The sequence below is a fragment of the Phyllostomus discolor genome, chromosome 11 (genome assembly GCF_004126475.2).
Source record: "Phyllostomus discolor isolate MPI-MPIP mPhyDis1 chromosome 11, mPhyDis1.pri.v3, whole genome shotgun sequence".
NCBI lineage: Eukaryota > Metazoa > Chordata > Mammalia > Chiroptera > Phyllostomidae > Phyllostomus > Phyllostomus discolor.
This window is the reverse complement of record NC_040913.2, coordinates 23,853,998-23,875,092: the sequence shown is the minus strand read 5'-3', so window position 1 is coordinate 23,875,092 and position 21,095 is coordinate 23,853,998. Positions and strand designations below refer to the sequence as shown.

Genomic DNA, 21,095 nt, shown 5'->3' with positions numbered 1-21,095 from the left:
TAATTATTGTAATTATATGTTTTGGTGATTGCTGTGAACTAGGTTGTGTAAAGAAGAATTACGGCTTGAGCAGGATTAACCATGATAGATGTCAAGAAAGGCCTCTCTGACACTGTGTGTGTGTGTGGGTGTGTGTGTGTGTGTGTGGGTGTGGGTGTGTGTAGAAAAAGGAACACAGTGGGGACTGAAATAATACCGTGTTCTTTTCACACCAATAAGTGTCTCAGGCTGTTTTGATAAGGCTAGAATAAAACTTAAAGCTATTCTACAATCAATTTATTAAAATCTTTTAAAATAATAACTCAGGATCTTGAGAATTTCTCCATAAAGACTCGTGTACAGAATGCGGAGATGCTAGAGGGGGAGAGGAGTGGGGCAGGACAGAGACTTGAAGGGGGTCAAGTGTGTGGTGGTGAAAGGAGACTCGACTTCAGTGGTGAGCACTCAGTTGAGTGTACAGAGGTATTATAAAGTTGTACACCTGAAACTTATATAATAACCATTGTTACCCCAATAAATTTAATATATATATACACACATGCACTTTAAAAAAAATAGTTTGCTCAAGAGCGTTTCTGTATCAAATTTTTAAGATGGAAAGTGCTACCGTCCTACTTGGGTTACCAGCCCATGCCCACACTGCTCAGTTGTTGCCAGAAGCTATGATCACATTTATGAAATACATTTTGGGGTTAGGGATAGTTTCTAGATGAAACTTCTTCTTTTTGGGTGATTGGCACATAATGCAAAAAAAAAAAGAGGTGCAGAACAGATACTTCAGTGAATTGTTCGCTTCAGTTCCTGATCGATGAAATAAGAAAACAAAGCTCAGAAAATTTAAACATACTAGAGTTCTTAAGCACTTTTGATTGAATCAAGCTTAAGGCTGCATTATAAAGTTATGATCAAATATATGTTTAAGTGTGTGGCCTATTAATTAGCTTAGAGAGAACGTTGGTTAATAACACTAAGGTTTCAGGTTCATTCTTCTTACAGACCTCCTTGGGTGGTTGGGGCAGGGGAAAACAGGACAGGTGAGTTCCACGATCTTTTCTCAGTCTAGCCAGTTGCCTCACAAATGTGTAATTTTGAGTCACAAGAGAAGAGAGTAGATAGAATCGGTACAAATATGTAGTATTGCTAGAAAAAACACTTAAGTACCGTGCCCTCTTGGTGCTTCTCAGCAGCACCGTGTTTATAAATGAAGGAAAGCACATTATATGTCTACACACTTTTTCGGATGCTTTCTTAGAAATCTGGAATCATCGTTGGCCATCATGCATGTGAACTGAACCAGCGAGAGTGAGAGATTATACAGCTTTCTTTATAGGCTACTGCTCTGCTGCTTTGGGGAAAATTTTCATAGATTTACATTTGGTAAATATATCCACATCCAAAAAAAGATATGTATAAAAAATTGGAATGCCAGCTGACTAAGTCAACTCATAAAACCTTCAGTTAAAAGTAAGATATTTTCCACGATTATTTTAAAATATGATGTTTACTGGAAGGAAAGTCCAGAGAATTACCACAGATGAAGTGTGAGTGTATTTCTCCCACTTGTAAATGAGCTCTTATTTCCTACAGTATATATTCTGGTCCACAATGAGTCATTTTCAACATGTTTCAATTTAACTCCTAATACATTTTTAAACTTGGCAGGCATATTTAGATGAACATTACTTCCAGTTTTGGAGACCGCTTCTAAATTATACTTCAGCGTTACAGCCGTCATGAAAAGTTCTTTCAGTAAGAAGGAAACAGGATTGATTGGAAGAGTATGTTTTAGGGCAGCGCACATACAAAAAAGTTACCACTGAATAAAAACTAGAGAGTTAGGCTTTTCAAAATTTTGTTACTAAATAACCCTTTTAACATTGTCTTTAAAAAGCTGTGGTTATGAGCTCTTTTTACTGATAGAAGATATGTAAAAGAAGAAAAGATAATTTATCCCATATAATAAAGTTAGTATTTATTGACCCCTTACTATGCCTAGCAATATTTAGGTGTTTTATATGTGTTAACTTAGTTAATGCTCACATAACAGGAGTAGTTTATTTCCTATAAATCATTCAGGCTTTGTTTTTATTATAAAACATGGAGCCTGGCACATTTCTGGACCTATAACTAGAGCTACATGGAGGTTTTTAAAAGCTACTGACTTTATGGGGAATTTTACATATTCTTGTAACCTTCTGGCATATTTCACTTGACCAGTCTTCCCATTGCCACTATTTTAATATTTCTCTTTTGAATTATTATGATTTTTATACTGTGCTTCGTTATTTTTAACACTTTAAAAGTTCCTAGAAGTTTAGAGTTGGCAGGAACTTAGATCACTGAACACATTCTAGTCACTTTGCAAATGAGGAAACAAATCAGATGAGCTTACATGACTTGTCCTCAGTGACACTGTTATTAGGAGCAGGGCTGGGAGTAGACATCTGTTCTCTTCATTCCCATCCCAGTGGTTCGTTGTGCCACTAGTTAAGTGTGATCTTACGTTAAACAACATCAGTAGGTACATTTTGCTCTCCAAGATACATATTAAAAGCAACAAAATTCAGAACAATACTATATTAATGTCCCGTGGTTGCCACAATAAAGTACCATATCCTTTGATGACTTTAAGCAGCAAAAATGTATTGTCTCAACGTTCTGGAGTCCAGAAGTCTTTAACCAAAATGTCAGCAAGACAATACGCCCTTTTAAATATCTAGGACCAGTCTGTTCCTTGATTCTCCCATATTCTAGGGGCTCCAGGTATTCCTTGGCTTTTTTGTCTGATGGCCACCTCACTTCAGTGTCTTCCTCTGTTGTCACATTGCCTTTTACTCTGCCTCTTTTATAAGGATGCAGGCAGTTGCATGTAGGGCCCACCCAGACATTCCCAGATAGGCTCTTCTAAAGATGGTTGACTAAACCACACCTGCAAAGGATCCCTTTCCCAAATTAGGTAATACTCACAGGTTCCAGGGAGTAGGATGTGGGCATATGTTTTGGGGAAAGGCCACCATTCAACCCACTACACATGCCTCTTAAGTCATTTGAATTATTCAGTCCACTATATATACTTTTTAAATCATTTGAATTAGTATTTATTTGAGTCCTTCAATAAGAATAGCATTTTATTTGTTAATTTTACAAGCAGAATTTTATAAGATGTCATCTATATAAAGGTGGATTTTTTTTCAACGTACAAATGTGACATTTAGCAAATTACTAACTCTTGAACAAATGACACCTTAAAGATTTTAGACTCTACCATATGGTATATGGCTTTTTTTATGAACCAAAAGTCATCCTAAATGACTTTTAATAATAAGGACATCATAGTAGTGACATTAAGGGTTAAAGAAACAGAGTTACACATCTTTAAGACACTAAAACTCTACTTCTAAATTAAGCTATATTAATTGCATTTATATCATTTAATTACTTTTTCTATAATTAAATGTGCTTTACTGTAATTAAGATTCATTAAATAAGATCTTGAATGCTTTAATAATAAAATGACTGTTTCTTATATTATTTTTGTTTTGTTCTACTTTTTCCTTTCATTGAGCAAACTTTTGAGTCCATCCTGGTTTTAATAAATGTTTATGTATAACCTGTATATTGTATGCCACATATGTGTTCATTTAGTTTCTCCTTTTGTAGAAGTCGCTATCACTAGATGTAAAGATATTCTCAATTCCTTTTAGCCATTAAAGTATGTTACTCTAGCTGAAAGAAGAAACAACCAGTATTTAATTCTGTGCTTAATAGGATAAAATGAGATTTATTATACAATTATATGTTATCAATACATGTTAGCTGTTATTTGTCAGCATCATCCAGTTAGTTGATTCTTAAAATAAGATGTATCCGTGTTCTCTTTCCAGTACCATACAGATAAAGGGCTAGGAACAGTGTCTGACCAGATCTGGTAAAACTATTTCTGCAAATGGTTGACCCTCACTGTTACAAAGCTCTCTAAAGGAGGTTCCTTTCCTCACCTTACTCTTTGTTACTAATTCATATTATTGGGATTTGGGATTTCCCTTTCTTTTTTTTGTAAGTTTTAAAAAACATATGCATGTGTTTTTTTAAAAACTTAAAAGACAGTGTGTTTTTAATTTCCAAGCGAAAAGCTTATATGTTTGTAAAAAGGTAGGAAATGAGTGAATGTATATTTAAACAGCAGAACTTACACTTCCAGTCAAGATGGAGATGCAGGTAAATACAGCTTGTCTCCTCACACAACCACAGCAAAAATTACAACTAAAATACAAAACAACTATCACCCAGAATCATCAGAAAATTTAGTTATATGGAAGTCCAACAACCAAGGAATTAAAGAAATCACATTCATCTAGATGGGTAGGAGATGTGGAATGGACAGTCCCACAACCACCCTATGTGTGGTTGATAAAATCGGGAGGGATACCTCAGGAGTGAGGGATCCCAGCCACACACGAGACCACCCAGCCCAGGGTTCCAGTCCCAGGAATGTAAGTCCCCATAACTTCTGGCTATAAAAACAGGTGAGGGCTGGGACAGTAGAAGAAACTACAGGATTCTCAACTGTCTCCTCTTAAATGGCCCATAACACATTTTAGACTTACACAGTCCCTCTGGGTTCCAGCACCAGGGCAGCAGCTGGAAGGGCACTGGTGGCATATGGGGAGAAGCCGAAGTGTCTGGCATCAGGGCAAGTATCAGGGGACAGCTTCCTCCTGGACAAAGCCCCAAAGGCCAGACAGCAGTCATTGTCCCTTTTCTGGACCATCCCCCATGCAGAGGCACAGAGCAGAGACACCATATCTGAGACTCCGTCAACCTGGTTCACACAGGTTGCCCCACTCTGGCAATTACCTGAAGTTCTGCCCCACCCAACTTACAGGTATACTTTTCTACAACAGGCCATACTACTATGACAGGGAGTCAAAGCAGCTCAGCCTAACACACAAGAAACAAACACAGGGAGGCTGCCAAAATTAGAAGACAAAGAGATATGGCCCGAATAAAAGAACAAAACTCCAGAAAAAGAACTAAACAAAATGGAGATTAGCAGTCTGTCTGATGCAGAGTTCACAACACTAGTTATTAGTATGCTCAAAGAACTTACTGGGTACTTCAACAACATACAAAAGACACAGGTAGAAATGAAGTTTACAGTAAGTGGAATAAAGAAAAATTTATAGAGAATCAGCAGTGGAGTAGATGAAACAGACATAAACAAGAAAAAAGAATTAAAAAAAAAAACGAGGATAGGCTAAGGAGCCTTTGGGACAATTTCAAACGTACCAACATTTGAATTATAGGGGTGTCAGAAGGAGAAGAAAAAGAGCAAGAAATTGAAAACTTATTTGAAAAAAATAATGAAAGAAAACTTCCCTAAATTGGTGAAGGAAATAGACATACAAATCCAGGAAGCAGAGAGTCCCAAACACAATGGGCACAAAGAAGACCACACCAAGACACATCATAATTAAAATGCCAAAGGTTAAATACCAATAGAGAATTTTAAAAGCAGCAAGAGAAAAGCAGATAGTTACCTACAAAGGAGTTCCTATAAGGCTGTCAACCAGTTTCTCAAAACAAATGTTGCAGGGTGGAAGAGACTGGCAAGAAGTATTCAAAGTGATGAAAATCAAGGACCTGCAACCTAGATTCCTCTGTCTAGCAAAGCTATCATTTAGAATGGAAGGGCAGATAAAGTGCTTCCCAGACAATATAAAACTAAAGGAGTTCATCATTTCCAAGCCATTATAGGAAATGTGAAGACTTATTTCAGAAAAAGATCAAAACAATGAACATTAAAATGGCAATAAAGTCACAACTATCAACAATGGAATCTAAAAAACAAACTAAGCAAACAAAGGAAAAGAAACAGAACAGAAATAGATATGGAGATCCTTTGGAGGGTTATCAGTTGGGAGGGGGAAGGGAAAGGATGGGGGAAAAGGTTCAGGGATTAAGAAGTACAGATTGGTAGGTACAGAATAGACAGAGTGATGTTAAGAACAGTATAGGAAATGGGGTAGCCAAAGAATTTATATGCATGACCCATGGACATGAACTAAGGTGGGGGATTGCTAGAGGGAATGGGTGTTACCAGGAGGAGAGGGTCAGTGGAAAAATTGAGACAACTGTAATAGCATAATCAAAATATAAAAAATAAAGCAAACAGCAGAACTTAGTAATACCAAATATCTATTATTAGAATCCAGATGTTTTATTGGGACTACAAATACGAATTTTTATTAGCTAGATTATTCATAGATACTCTATATGTAATGAACCTAACATTTCTAAAATTTTTGTCCAAAATCACAGAGATGGAATATACTCAGAAGGATATATCTCCCTCAGGGCAAATGTGTACCTAGATCATTTAGTCAGATAGGCCATCTATATGTAAATGTTGTAAAGTGACTCATGTACCTGTTAATGACAATGAAATGTTAACTTTGAAATAGTTTTTTGAAGTAGTTGACAGGAAAATCAAGGTATGGTTAATAGCCTGTCGTTTATGAGAATGGAATGTTCTGTATGTTGATGCCACAAAACACATCTATTCTTATTTGTCATCTTTTGCCATAAGTTGAACTCTGCATTTGATCCAGAAATAAGTCAACAGATGTTTAAACAAGAAATGGTTGTTGTGAAATTCAATCATGTGTATATAGTAAACATAGGGGTTTTTTTTTTTAGCCCAAAGTAATAGCACTTATAAAACCTAAGTTGGAATCTTTAAGTGCTGAACTCTAATTTTTGAAAATTAAAACTATCAGCTGAATGCTTCTAAAAGAAAACTATCAGCTGGATGCTTTATTAGCCAGTTTTCCATGTTGCTAACTGCTATATAATTCTACTTGGTCTCCAGTATAGCCAATATGCCTCTTTTTATCGTAGAAACTACCCCTTCTTCATCACTATTAATAGTTTTCTTAAATAGTGAACATTCCACTTAAGAGAAATTTGTAAGCTCTGATTGCTTTTCTGTGGGCTTATGTACCAGTTTTTACTCCACAAATTTTAGGCAATGCTACATTTACCAATAAGTTCCACCAAGGCAGAGAGGAAGTTTATGACCCTTTAAGCCATGCATACATCTTTGATGATAGAAAGCACTAGAGCAGTGTTGAATTAAATGAGTCAAACTTTTCATGAACTTCAAATAAAAAGATTAGCAGTAATAATTTGGGAGGTTTATTTGGCTAGAACTTTGTGAAAATGATCTCACTTTTTCTTTTATTAAATTTATAAAAATTGAATTTTATACACAGATATCATCAGAAAAATGTTGTAAATCTGTACCTCCATAATGGTGAGTACAGAAGAATTCCATGTAGTTAAACTCATTTTCCTTTACCATTTCGTAATAGAGCCTAGTAGAAATAGAAGCTGTACCATTTCATAACAGAACCCAGACTGCCTCTTCCCTGTGAGAATTGAGTCTTCATAGTCCAATTCTGGGAAGTGTTTCCTGCTTCCCTTAATGTTTTAACATGTGGATAGACCTAGGGTTTGTTTGTTTTTTCCCCTTCCACTCCAAGTGTTTAACATTGCTTGCCTTATTTCTTATATTTCATATGAGAGCCAACATTATGAACTCTGCACTTAACTGTGGACATCAAAAGGCAAAAGAGAAACATGTCTCTCCCCATGGTTTCAGGGGAAAAGGTGGAGAAAAAACATGTATGTTGTGCCCAGATTTCTCTTTGGTGGATAGAGTGTGGACTAATAAAGAGCTAAAACATCTCTCTAAAATTTTTCCTATGATGGGCTAGAGCTTTTTCAACTCAATATTTATTGAACTTTTGTGCATGACATTATAGAAGATTTTTTTTTTAATTTAAGACCTTCTGTTTCCCAAGAGCTGAAGGAATAATTGTGTAGGCTCATTTATATTTTAAAGCAAAATGTTATATCTGTCAAGGAGTCTGTGGTGGAATGTAAATGTCCCAATCTATTTTAACAGAGTATTGCGAATGACCTTTTAGAGAAGGTGGTATATGGAACATGCATTTATTTGAAGTATGAATTTGGATGGGAAGAACTGAGAGAAGGGCATTCCAAGAACTTATAAACCTTTCTAAATAGAGAAAGGGAAAAAAATACCGGATTGTCAGGAAAAAATAGCTAATTCAGTCAGATTGGAAGAGCACAAGTAGGTAGGAGATAGATAATTTCATATTCTGGTAGGTCTGGAAAGTCAGAAATAAAGAGCTTATGTTTACTTCAGTGAGCGGTGTGGGGTGACATGATGAAAATGCATTTTAGATGATTAACTTGGCAGGAATATGCCTATATACCTGATTCGGGGTAATTTAAGATTCCCTGAGTACGAGTGCCTGACACCTAGTTAAGAGTTAGCCATGGCCCGAATTGGTGTGATGGCCTAGGGGACAGATGGGCAAATTGGTTTTAGAAATAACACCCGGGGGGTGGAGGTTGGTGGAGATTTTTCTGTCCTGCTCTCTACTCATCACCTCCCCCCTTTCCGGAGAAAAGGCATTACTAATGTGTTTGGATCATATTCCAAGACACATAGCTTGGTCTTCCTCTTCCTCTTTTCTGTGACTGAGAAAACACAGGGCTGAAGCTCACTTGTACCTCTTCTCAGTCTAATGATATATATACACATGCACACACACACACAATTTAATATATTTTTTTTTATTTTATTTATTTTTAGAGAGAGAAGGGAGGGAGAAAGAGAGAGAGAGAGAGAAACATCAATGTGCGGTTGCTGGGGGTCATGGCCTGCAACCCAGGCATGTGCCCTGACTGGGAATCGAACCTGCGATGCTTTGGTTTGCAGCCCGCACTCAATCCACTGAGCTATGCCAGCCAGGGCCACTTTAATATATTTAGTCTCCAGGAATCAGCCAGTGTTAAGATGGGTTTGGGGTTTAACAGCGTCTCTTAAACGTTAGACCTATCACATTCTCCATCCCTCTCTACCAGAGACCTGTGAATTGAGGTTTTTACTATAAACTCCGCTATTATTTTAATTGCCATTTGCCCCTGGCTTCTTCATACCTATCATTTTCAAGAACATCATAGTGCTTATTTTAATGGAACATTAGACATTTCTTGGATTTCCCCAAATATCATCTAACAGCACCCAATGCCACAGCCTCTTCAAGTGGATCCTATAGTCTGCACACACTAGAGACAATATAGTGGAGGTAGATTGCCTAGGTCATTATTGATATATTGTTTCTACTGTTACTAGATGCATGATTTTGGGAAAGTTTTGTAACTTCCATGTCTACGTTTCTCATTTATAAAATGGAGATAATAGTAACTCATAGAATTGTGAGGATTGTTTCACATAGTGTTTGTCACACAGTGTGAAATACGAGCTATTGTGTTTATTACATAATTCAGTAACTAACAAGATTTGAAAGCATCATGGATAGTTGGTATTCTTAGAAAATTTTCAGGTTAAGGGTGGAGAGATAGAGAAAAAAAGGAAAAAAGGATTCATGGACATGGACAACAGTGTGGTATAAGGGGACTAAATGGTAATGGAAAAAACATAATAAAGATTTTATATTTTAAAAAATTAAAAAAGAAAAATCACAAAAAAAATAAAGAAAAAATATTTTTCTGGATAGTTGAGATGACAATAATTTTATTATCAGAAATAGGTTTTTAATAAAGCAGCAGTAACTCATGAGTGGATAAAGGTTATGATTTTGATTTAAGATTTGTACTTAAAGTTCTAAAGTACCAGTCACATCACTTCAAAAGGCATATAAATGTGTAATCACTATGTTGTACACCAGAAACATTGTAATATAATATTGTATGTCAACTGTAATTGGAAAATAAATTAATTTTAAGTAAATAAATGAAAGTACAAATCATATGTAAAATACAGTAAATGAATGAGAATAAAGAATTCAAGCCTAGGAGAAAGAGCAGGCCTACAAGTCAAGATTTGGGACCCAGAAACTTTGCTAAAACTTATAGTAAGAACTCTGAAATTTGGGAAGGGATTTCATAAATGCTGATCATTTGCTGTGAGTCAGATACAATGCTAAGGTTTTAAGGTTTTCCTTCTTTCATTAATTGTATTCTCAATTCTTATTTCTTACAAATGCTATTTTTAAATATATTTTTTAAGTATAGTTGGTATACAATCTTATATTGACCATATTAGCTTCAGGTATACAATATAGCGATTTGAAATTTTTATACCTTACAATTTGATCACCCCACTAATTCTAGTAATCCTCTGTCACCATGCAAACTTATCACAACATTATTGACTATATTCCTTTTCCCCTTTCCCCCATCCCCTCACCCCCTCCCTTCTGGATCAGGAGGGTATTATGCTGATTGAAATAAGTCAGTTCAGACAAATACAAATACCGTATGGTTTCACTTATATGAGAAATCTAAAAAGAAAAGAAGACAAAAACAGAGGCATAGAAACAGGCCAAAAGGATGGAAAAAGAGAATCATACAGACAGACCAAGAGGATGGTTACAAGTGCTATCTTTGTAAGCAGGGATATAAAGGCTAAGGAGGTTGTTTTCTTAAAATGGCATAGCTTGAGTCTATGAACAAGCTACTAAAACTACTAAGTGACTTTAGCAGATCGCAGAATCTAGGGTCATTATGAACAAAGTTCATTGTGTTTTCATACACAAGCAGTTGAAAACTAGCAATAAGCTAGTTTTAAAATTTGGAAATTTAAAGTTTTTAAAATACCATTTGTAATAGCATCAAAAATGTTAAATAATTAATGGATAAAATCCACAAAATATGAAGCAAGTACGAGATTTGTACAGGGAATTAGTAACAGTTAAAATAAATAATAAGTTGTGGAAAGGAACCCATTCTTTAGAGAGCTTTGTAGCATTGAATAATTTTTTTTATATTTTTGATTTTTAGGAAAAAATCAGAAGAATGATACAACATGACATAAAAATTATTTGAAATTCAGATGATAGTGTCCATAAATAAAGTTTTATTAGAACACAGCCACATTCATTTCTTTATGTATTTTCTATGCCTGCTTTCATGCTACAGTTGCATGGTTGAGTGTTGCAATAGACATTTTTATGGACCTCAACCCCTAAAATTTTTACCTTTTGGCTCTTTCCATAAAAAATGTTTGCTGATTCCTTATCTGAAGCATTTATGCCTGCTTCTCAACAACTTCAGTTAAGTAGCAGTGCTCCTTATCCATCCATCCCCTCCATGACCATCCACAGTTCCGAGTGGGTGTGTCACTGCCAGGAGGCAGCCTCCTGGACACCAGCTCTGCTCAGTCCCAGGCATCTCTGTCGCTGGGTGTGAGAAAAAATATTTGACTTCTGTTTCTTGGTGAGGAGTGTTACACTCCACTGACTGAAAGAAAAATAAAATTCTGTGCTTCTGAAATTTCTGTATTTTAAGTAATTAGAACATCTCATGGTTCATAGGAAAACACAGGAAACGTGATGAGAGATCTTGGCTCCACCAGGACAGCATGTAAGGTCATGGATTACTTTTCCCATGACATGCTTGAAAACAAACAAAAAAAAGGCTTTGGCAATCTTGTATATTTAAAGTTATTCAGCAAACACTTGCATAGTGCCTACTGTACTGGCACAGTTTTAAACATTTTGCTAATATTTATTTAATCCCCATTTAGATTGTTATCATTGTTAATCCCATTTTATAGATGTGGAAACTGACACACAGGTACAAGGTGCAGGTGTGGAATTTGAACCCACAAAGGGTAGCTTCAGAACCCTTGCTTAATTTAGTTATATGTACATATTTGAAATTGCATTATGTGCAAGAATACTTCAGTCTCATCCCATAAACCTTCAAGGTAAGTTAAGGCACTTCTTGAAATATGTAACAGTTTTTCAACACATATTACCCTCACTGATTTTATTTTTCTGTTTGAATCCCTAGATGACATTGTCATTGTATTTTGGTCTTTAGAACCACAAGCCTCCATTAATTTTTTTTTCCATTTGTTCTTCAGGTGTGTTTTTGATCTTCAAAATGTGATTAATTGTATGTTATTAAATAATCTTTAAAACCTGTTTTCAGTGTAGTTGTGAGGCTGCATTCCAGAAATAATTATAAATCCATATTGAATGTCTTGGCTTCCATGTTTGATACCTTCCGGGGAACAGTATCAGCATTCAAAATTTGCATTGATTGTGGTTTTTGCAAGCCAATGTGTCTTCCCTCAGCAGTATTACACATTTCAAAATAAAGTAATTGAGAGAATACTCAGTGGGAGAGATTTTGTAAGTACTCAAATAAAAAGTGACACCCAGGCCTTATCTTAAAATATTCACACCGATACTGTAAGTATTGGTGGGGCACAGAGCCAACTTTGTCCAAAACAAAATAACTTTCTCTAGACCTCCTCCAAGGACACCCATTATACCTTCCATTGACCTGAAGTTCCTTAAACCTCTGACCCAAGACAAAGGTCTTACTCTGCCCTTTGGAGGGCCTTAATGTGCTGCACTCTTTTTGTGAAGAGCCCTCACCTGCTTTCTTTGTTCACCTTTCAGTCATGACCTTTGTGTCCTCTGTCTATTTCCTTTCCTTGTGTCTGTCCACTCCTACCTGCCAGAGGTGTGTTGCTGGAGACTGTGCATGTGCTTTGATACACGCTTTATTTTTTTTAATATTTTTTTCTCTCGTATTCAGGATATTACAGCGTGAGAGCCCAGAAATTTGAGGCAGTTATGGGTACAAATTCCAGCTTTTCTACTTCCTTGGTAACTTTTCCAAGGTTCAGTTTCTTTATCTCTAAAAGAGCAATAATCCTAGATTCTGTATTAGACCTTGGAGATGACTACATGAAAAGTGCACACCCTCAAACACAGAAGCAAATATAAACAAAAAGCGCTGAGATGCTAGGCTCCTTTCTTGTGTGTGGGTCTCTACACATGCTGACAAGGACTCGTGCCAACTCAAGTTTTCTCTTAGAAAGTGCCTCTGCGATTCATCATCTCTGACTTTGGATGGCAAGCCTCTCATAACCCACTGGTTTGGGTCTTGGTTACAATAGCTAATGAGAGAAAAGGAGGAGGAAGCAGGGCAATAATAGAAAGTGCCAGCTTTCCACCAGCCTAGAGAGGAGGAGGAGAGGGCACGAGAAAGTGTGGGAAGAACAGGGGGACCCAGGAAAACATTTAAGAAGAGAAGGCACTTCTTCCAAATAATAATGGAGGATGTTTAAATGTTTAACTTTTTATTCAATTAATATTGAATACTGTATTTTGCCATGTACAATGTGCACCCATGTTTTTGGCCTAAACTTTCAGGAAAAAAGTCTTTCATTTTAATTTTTTAATTCAATTTTTTATTCATTTACATTTAGGTATTTGTTTTTTGTATTATAAAGGAATGTTAGCATTTATTTTTGAACATATGGTACAAGAAATTTTATGTAACAACTAATCACAAAACACAAGAACAAGATACAAGATATGAACAGATATAATATAATGTGTATTTTTCCATGTGTGCTATCCATGTATAATGCATATAACGAGTAGTTTTAAGTTTGTCCTTATTTTTCCCTCAAAAATTTGGGGGAAAAGTCAGCAAAAATTTGGGGGATACCATGGCAAGTTATGGTATCTTTTACTTTATTAGGTACTTTGTTATTTCCTTTTTATCCTGTCATGTTTGTACCCATAAACAGATAGTTAAATAGATACCTAGGTATGCATATATCTTCTGGAATTTTAGAAGCTTTCTCATTTGATAAACAGATATAGAAATAAAAATATGATCGTAGCATATATGTTAACTAACTGTGCTGACAGGTCTAATATTTTTATTTACTTGTTTAAAAATTCTAAAATAGACCTCATAAGTAGCTACTTAAGTTTACTAAGTTTATTAGGTCTAATGAGAGAGATTGAGAGATGGGGGAGCAGACCTAACAAAGCGACTTAGCTCCCCTCATTATTATTTTTTTCTTCACTTCTGTTTTACCTACCCTCGTTACAGACTCCATTATATTTCTGTCAGTAGGCTAGTGAGTTGCACTTACATTCGTAAAATGGTGTGTACGTTTTGCAATAACTTGAACTCATTACAGAAGCTACATATATCTAAGCTCTACCTAGCTTTGCTCCCCCTTCTGCACTCCTGTTTTTAGAATGTTGTCATGCCTGCTTCTGTCATATTAGTCATTAGCCAAACTGTACATTTTTAGAAACTCTAATCCATCCTGTAGCCCCGTCATACCTGTCCTGTAATCATTTCGGTTTCTTCTTTCTTCACTCCCTGTAATTTTTCATTTTAAATTGATGACTAAACCTGGAAATAATCATCTTAATTTACTGATTTTGTCATTTTTTGAAAGGAATGCTCTTCATCAGATTGGTTTAATTAGACTTGAGTGTTTTCTAACTTGGTTTGAACTATTTAGTAATCTAAATTTTATAGTATAAATAATTAATATGACTCCATTCAGTCCATACAGATTTATTAATAGCTTATAGTATACCAGGTAAAATACTAGATTCTAGGAATTCAAAGATGCATTAAACAAGACGCTTGCACTCGAGTGACTTATATTTTAATTATAGGAGATGCTCTTGTGAGCATTGTACTTACGTTAGCTCATCTAGTTACCCAGAATTTAACATTCCCATGTTAATCTTAGAAATTAACATGTCCTCTGAGATTTCAATTCAGTAGACCTACCGTGGAGCCATGGTGTCTATACTTCTCAAAAGTTCCACAAGTGGTTCTGATGGTTATTCCTGGGTGGGCTAGATAAAAGTCACGCTTAAGGGTCATCCTCACCCTTGCAAAAGAAAGTCTTGCTCCACTGCCAAACTATCTGCATTTGAACCCAGGACTCTGTTTTCTGGATTCCTATTCAGGAGTTTCCTAGAATCATGAAACTGTTTTAAGTCATTTTCAGAACACAGATTTGTGTAGGTTAAGGTTCATAGTGCTTGCCTGTTTGTAGGGAGTTGTTCTAAATAAATGACTTTTACATCTCTTTTTGCCTTTACAGTAGTTTGCATGTACAGTAAATTGACTTTTTTCTTTGAGCTCTAAATGATGGAAAAATAGGACAAAACCACGATTAGCCTTCATTCTGCTGCTGTCCACACTTAACACTATGTTCATGAAAGCATCCCCCCAAAGTACTTTTTCTTAGGGTTCTTTTTACAGACTTCGTATTTTTTTAGAGTAGTTTTAAGTTCATAGCAAAATTGGAACAAAAACACAGGTCTTACAACTTTTTTAGATTCAGTTTTATCTCTTCAAATTCTTTTCTTCACTGTGGGTAGATGAACACTCTGAGGTATATATTGAAAGCAGCGTGAAACAGTTTTCAGTGCTGTGAAGCACTGATGTCATAAATACTCTTGGTTCAAAGGATGGTCCAAGATGAATTCTTAAGTGTTTGTTGTCATGTTGCCACAAAAGGGAAACAACTACTCATTCGAACACTGTCAAAATATTTCACTCTAATTTTATCTCATGCATGCTTTGATTTATTTTAAGGCAACATTCCTTTCGTTATATTTGTTTCATTTAAGTACTTTTATCTTCACATACCTGCAGTATGTATTTTTTCCTTTATAGGATGGCCAAATATTACTACATATTGTTTATTTTTTTAATAATAGCACATATTTTATTTGATCATGATATGATAGATGCATTGAATTACTCTAAATACATGCTTGAAATTCTTATAAATCCATGGTACAGTTGTTAAGCATACTCAGCGTTTTTAACTCTGCAAAAAAAGATCTCTCACATTCATTTAAGAATTCGCTTGTAAGCCAAAAACGACAGATGTCGTATTACAGCTGAGAAGTGAACTGGTTGAAGAAGTCATCTAAATGGCAGAAACATTTGGACAAATAACCAAACACCTTTTAAATTCCTTTTGCTTGTCCCGTAGTAATCACTGTTGCAACACTGATGGTAGTTTTATAAGTTTTTCTATCTGCTTTCTTTTCAGCATAGAAAATTTCACAAGGGGAACACTAGTTACTAGAACTCTGTTTCTGTCAATGAAAGGGAAGCAATTTCAGATGTTTTCTCTAATATGCATCATTTTTTCTTAACATGTTTTCTACCTTTAGAACGTTCACCAATTCAGCATTTACCTATCAGTAAATTTCATTCATTATGTCCAGTGATTCTCTATCAGAAAATGAATATATCCCACCAGGAGAGTTCATTACACTATAGAAAGCTGGTGTGTTGTCTGGGTAACAGGAGATTCTAATCTATCCTTCTTTCCAATTGATATGTAAATTGATATAATTGAAGAATATAATTATTTAAATATTAAAGACATAGTGATGTGGAAAGTTATTTTAAAGAAATATTTGTAGATCTTTACAAATCTACCGTAGTAAATGTAGTTGTAAATTGTATTTATATAAATGTAAATATAAATAAATGTACATTACATTGATATCTTCTGAAGTACATAAAACTAAATTTTAAAGTTTTTTTACTTTTTTTTTAAAGATTTTATTTATTTATTTTTAGAGAGGGAAGGGAAGGAGCTAGAGAGAGAGAGAGAAACATCAATGTGCGGTTGCTGGGGGCCATGGCCTGCAACCCAGGCATGTTCCCTGGCTGGGAATCAAACCTGGGACACTTTGGTTCCCAGCCCGTGCTCAATCCACTGAGCTACACCAGGCAGGGAGGTTTTTTTTACTTTTTATAAAGTATCAGAAATTGTAGATTGGGCATCATAATCAGGGGTGCCTATTTCTGGGTGTAGAGATCTTGTAAATATTTTCTGGATATTAAAAAACCAACCAACCAAAGATTTAATTTACTACACACGGATGAGGACATGATACGTACCTTGACCCTTACTTGGCTAATAACACTTTGCTGTAAGCAGTTAAAGAGATCTCATCCAAAATTACTTGAATAGAAAATACTTAATTTTCCATCTTTTACATTGCTCATGTCAAAAATTTTTTAGTTGCCTTTAGTAAAATTACTTTTTTAAGTGAAAATGTCTAATGTAAAAGCAACTAACTTTTTTCCAACCTCTCTTCACCAACATATTTTTTACCTACTACAGTGGTATCATTTCTTCAGGATATATATTATTTTTCTTTTCTTTTTATGTAAATATAAATGTCCTTATATGATTTTCAGGTGTCCATGATACATGTCTAAATATGTATGTAAGTAATGAGTCAAGATTATTTTTTTTAAGAAATGCAGTAGAATAATATGGGTCCAAATGATAGTATCTTCCAGCGAAGTAGGCACAGTTGGGGCTCCTGTGCTTTCCCACACACGCCCTAGCAATGCTGAGGATGGTTTCTTTACAGCGCAATCCTCACTCAGAGCAGCCCTTAGTTCTAACAGCCTTCCTCCTTCAAAGATGTATTTTGTTTTTGGAAATTCAGAGTTTATTCAGAGTGTAAGGCTTTGCATCGGATGGGTACTACTATTTGGTGCGGGAAAATGAGGTGAGAAATTGGGGAGAAGCTAGATGTCTGACAGTAATGCAGTAATTAAGAATGAAAAATTACAGGGACAATAAAATTAATACTTAGGAAGTTTAATAGCATAGGAAAAATTTTAACAATAGCAGGTGAAAAGGATAGAAAACTTTATACGAAGGGATGATTGACATATAATGTGCATAGCAAACATTTTCATATGTGATAATACTGAATATTGGTGAGGATGTGGGGAAACCCTTCGTATGTCATACATGTCTGGTGGAGATTCAGACCCATCTCTGTTTCAGAGTTTATCATCAGCCTCTGCCCCTTTTGCTTCAAAACTTGGGATTAAGCTACCCTCCTCACACAAAGGATTTAGGGGTGCAACCATGACTGCTGTCTTCCATATATTCTAAAGTACAGTATTTTCTCTGTGTTGGCCCAGAGCGCCTTTTAACATGTCTTCTCCTGATACAGCCAGCCCCAAAATCTATTGCAGTGAATATTCCTTAAGAGCAAGCATTTAATTCTTGGACCTAAGACTACTATTTGTACAGTAGCATGTGATATATGGATGAGCCTTATGAAAACCAGAAGAACCCACTTACAAATATAGCACAGAGAATCATCTAGCCAAATGTGGACCCTGGGGTGAGATGCTTGTAAGGATAATTGGAGATTCTGATTATACTTTATAGGAAATTTGACCTCTTACTATGGTGAATTAGAATATCAAACAGAAAGTCATTAACATATAAATAATATTGAGTTAGTGTAAACAAGATGTTCACATTTAGAGGATAAATGAGAAGCTGAGTTCACACAGTAAACTGTGATTGGTTTTATTAGCAAAACAAATGAGAGGGAGGGAGTTCCCTTAAACTCTCAAATTATGCTCTGGTTGTCTCCTCCTGGATGCTGGAAGGCTTTTGCAGCTCTAATGTTTCTTTGGCATTTTCACAGTTTAACAAATTAACATGATAATTATTACAAAGGCATAATTTTTTGAAGAAGATTCTTTCATGTTATAAACAACAAGGGAATAGGTTAATCCTTTAGAATTATCATTTGTTTTGTCAATCTACTAAATTTAGTATTCTCAAAGTTCATTTGATCTATAGAACTAACATTTGATTTGTCAGTTTATTAAACTTAGTATTCTCCCATTTTCAGAAGATTATTATTATTTAATTTTTCAATATAAGGAAAGAATAATAGTGCTAAAAATAACTTTCAAATGCCATGCAAAGAGTAAGAAGAACAGGTAGAATTTAAAAGCTAAGTTTTTAATTCCTTATTTGAAGTTTGCATTGATCTCAGAATTACCCACAACGTCCTGAATCCATAAGAAGGCAAACTTTGTAGTTAAATCTTTTCAAAACAATTTATTTGAAAGATCAATATCACATTTTAAGTGACTTAGCCAGAATATATTTTGGTGATGTAATCTAGTGTGTGCTGTAGTGTAGCATACAAAGTAGGTATTGATTTCACACATTTTATATGTTTATATTTATAAAATACTCCTTGAGCACAGGGACATTTTCATGTCAGCCAAATGTTGAATTAATACATTTTTGTGTAAAATAATTTTTTACTACTTCACACCCATGGGGTGGCTGTAATCAAAAAGGGACAATGAGTTTTCAGTTTGGGGCTCTGGACAGATGGCTCGGTGCAGGGTCCTGAGGTGAATGTGGACAGCAGCAAGCCAAAACTGAGCAAAAATAAGCTAGAGAGATGCCCAAAAGCTGAGAAGAAAGTAGTAGAGCAGGAAACATAGTGGTGGGAGGGTTTAGAAAAGGGACAGTGGCCTCTGCTCAACTTGATACCAGACACTTCAGTTACTCCCTGAGTGCCACTGGTGCCTTCAAGCTGCCACCCTAGAGCTGGATGGAGCTCAGAGGGAGTGAGTCTGAGTAGATTAGTCCATGTGTGTGGCTCCTTTAAGAGGAACTGCTTAGGGCTCCAGCCGTTTCTTTCACCAACTCAGTCCCTGCTGGTGTTTGCAGCCAGAAGTTGTGGGAACTTATCTTCCTGGGCCTGGAATCCCGGGCTGGGGCACCTGGTGTGAGGCTGGCACTCCTCAGTCCCAAGATACCGCTCCTGAATTTTTATCCACCACATGTCGGGGAGGAACCAGCCTGTTCCTGTCTGCTTCCCTCCTACCAGTCTGGATGCATGTGGTTTCTTTAATTCCATAGTTGTCACACTTCCATTCAGCTTGATTTCTGATGGTTCTGAGTGATGGTGGTTCTATATTTTAATTGTAATTGTGATGAGGCTGTGCAAAGAGATGAGCCATGTCTGCCTACACCACCATCTTAACTGGAAGTCCTATACTAGCAACTTTTATCTGTTAAAGAAATACTCAGTATTTCTGAGCCTAACGTTCCTCATCTACAAAACCTAATAGGGTTATTGGAAGGATATAGTGAGATGCTGTGAATTAAATAGACTATGCTCTCTGCTTCCCTACCCTACACATACGCTGGCCTCTTCTTCCTAGAACACTTCCCACCCATACCTCCTCCTGCCTTACACACGTGTGTGTTCCCGTTGAACCCAGGGAGTACCCTAATAAGCACTTAACACGCTTTGTTGAAGTTTCATCTTTATTTTCTTGTCTTCCACAGAAAACTAAGTTCTTTAAGGGGGAAAATTTTTTTTGTCTACCATTGTATACATATTTACCTAGCAAATTGACTAACTCAATAAACATTTGAATAAATGAATTTTAGTAACATATTTAACATTATGCTGGGTTCAGAATAGCTCCCTCAAAAGGTACAATGAGTCTGTGTTTTGCTTTCTGTTAGAACATAATCAACCTGAAACATTTTTTAATTTACAATATCTGGTGATTTATATGTTAAGTGGAAATATTTTTATTATTAGTTATAACTGAAATGAGAATTTTCCTTATCTGTGTTGTCATAGACTTTGTAGTTATATATTTATCTTTGTAATTTGTACTTTATGTTTTCTTGTAATATCCAAGTATATATATTTACTAACGTAGAAATTTATTTTACAAGTATCTCAAGAATTGGCAGTTTAATGTGCACATTTCATGCCATACTTCTCCATCTGAGATTAGGCTTAGAATGAAATAGCAAGCCTGGAAGCAATGCTGTAGATTTAAAGCCTGTGAAATATATAGAAATTAAATCATTTTAAACAATATAACTGAAACTTCCTCTTACCAATTTTTATTGTAAATGTCTTACAAAATAATAATAGGCAATAATTACTCTTGGATGAAAGGAATAAAAATAAGGGAGCATTAGCAGAAGTTTAATTGGTACATTTTGTTTTCTGGATTTAGCATATTTCCATACACATGCCTATCTAAATTATTTGAAAAGCTTAGCGGAATAAATATGTTATTAACTGCATGATAAAATGGGGGTGTGGAAAAATAGTGATGTTTATGCTCATATAAGTCAAGATTTCTTGAAATTCTCATGACCATTCTGCTTCTTTCAGGTACAGAGAACTACAACTTAGTACAGAAAGCAAAGTAACCGAATTTCTCCATCAAAGTAAATTAAAATCTTTTGAAAGTGAGCGTGTGCAACTTATACAAGAGGAAACTGCAAGAAATCTCTCACAGTGTCAGTTGGAATGTGAAAAATATCAGAAAAAATTGGAGGTATCTAT

General features: G+C 35.5%; 1 protein-coding gene across 2 annotated transcripts in view; it reads left to right on the top strand.

Moving 5' to 3' along the window:
- The window catches only part of PIBF1 (progesterone immunomodulatory binding factor 1), a 181,444-nt gene that overhangs the window by 73,151 nt on the left and 87,198 nt on the right, over nt 1–21,095 (top strand). For both annotated transcript variants that reach the window (XM_028526719.2, XM_036011297.1), the window contains one exon: nt 20,922–21,087. In XM_028526719.2, the coding sequence (XP_028382520.1) occupies nt 20,922–21,087 (166 nt within the window). The remainder of the gene's footprint in view (nt 1–20,921; nt 21,088–21,095) is intronic.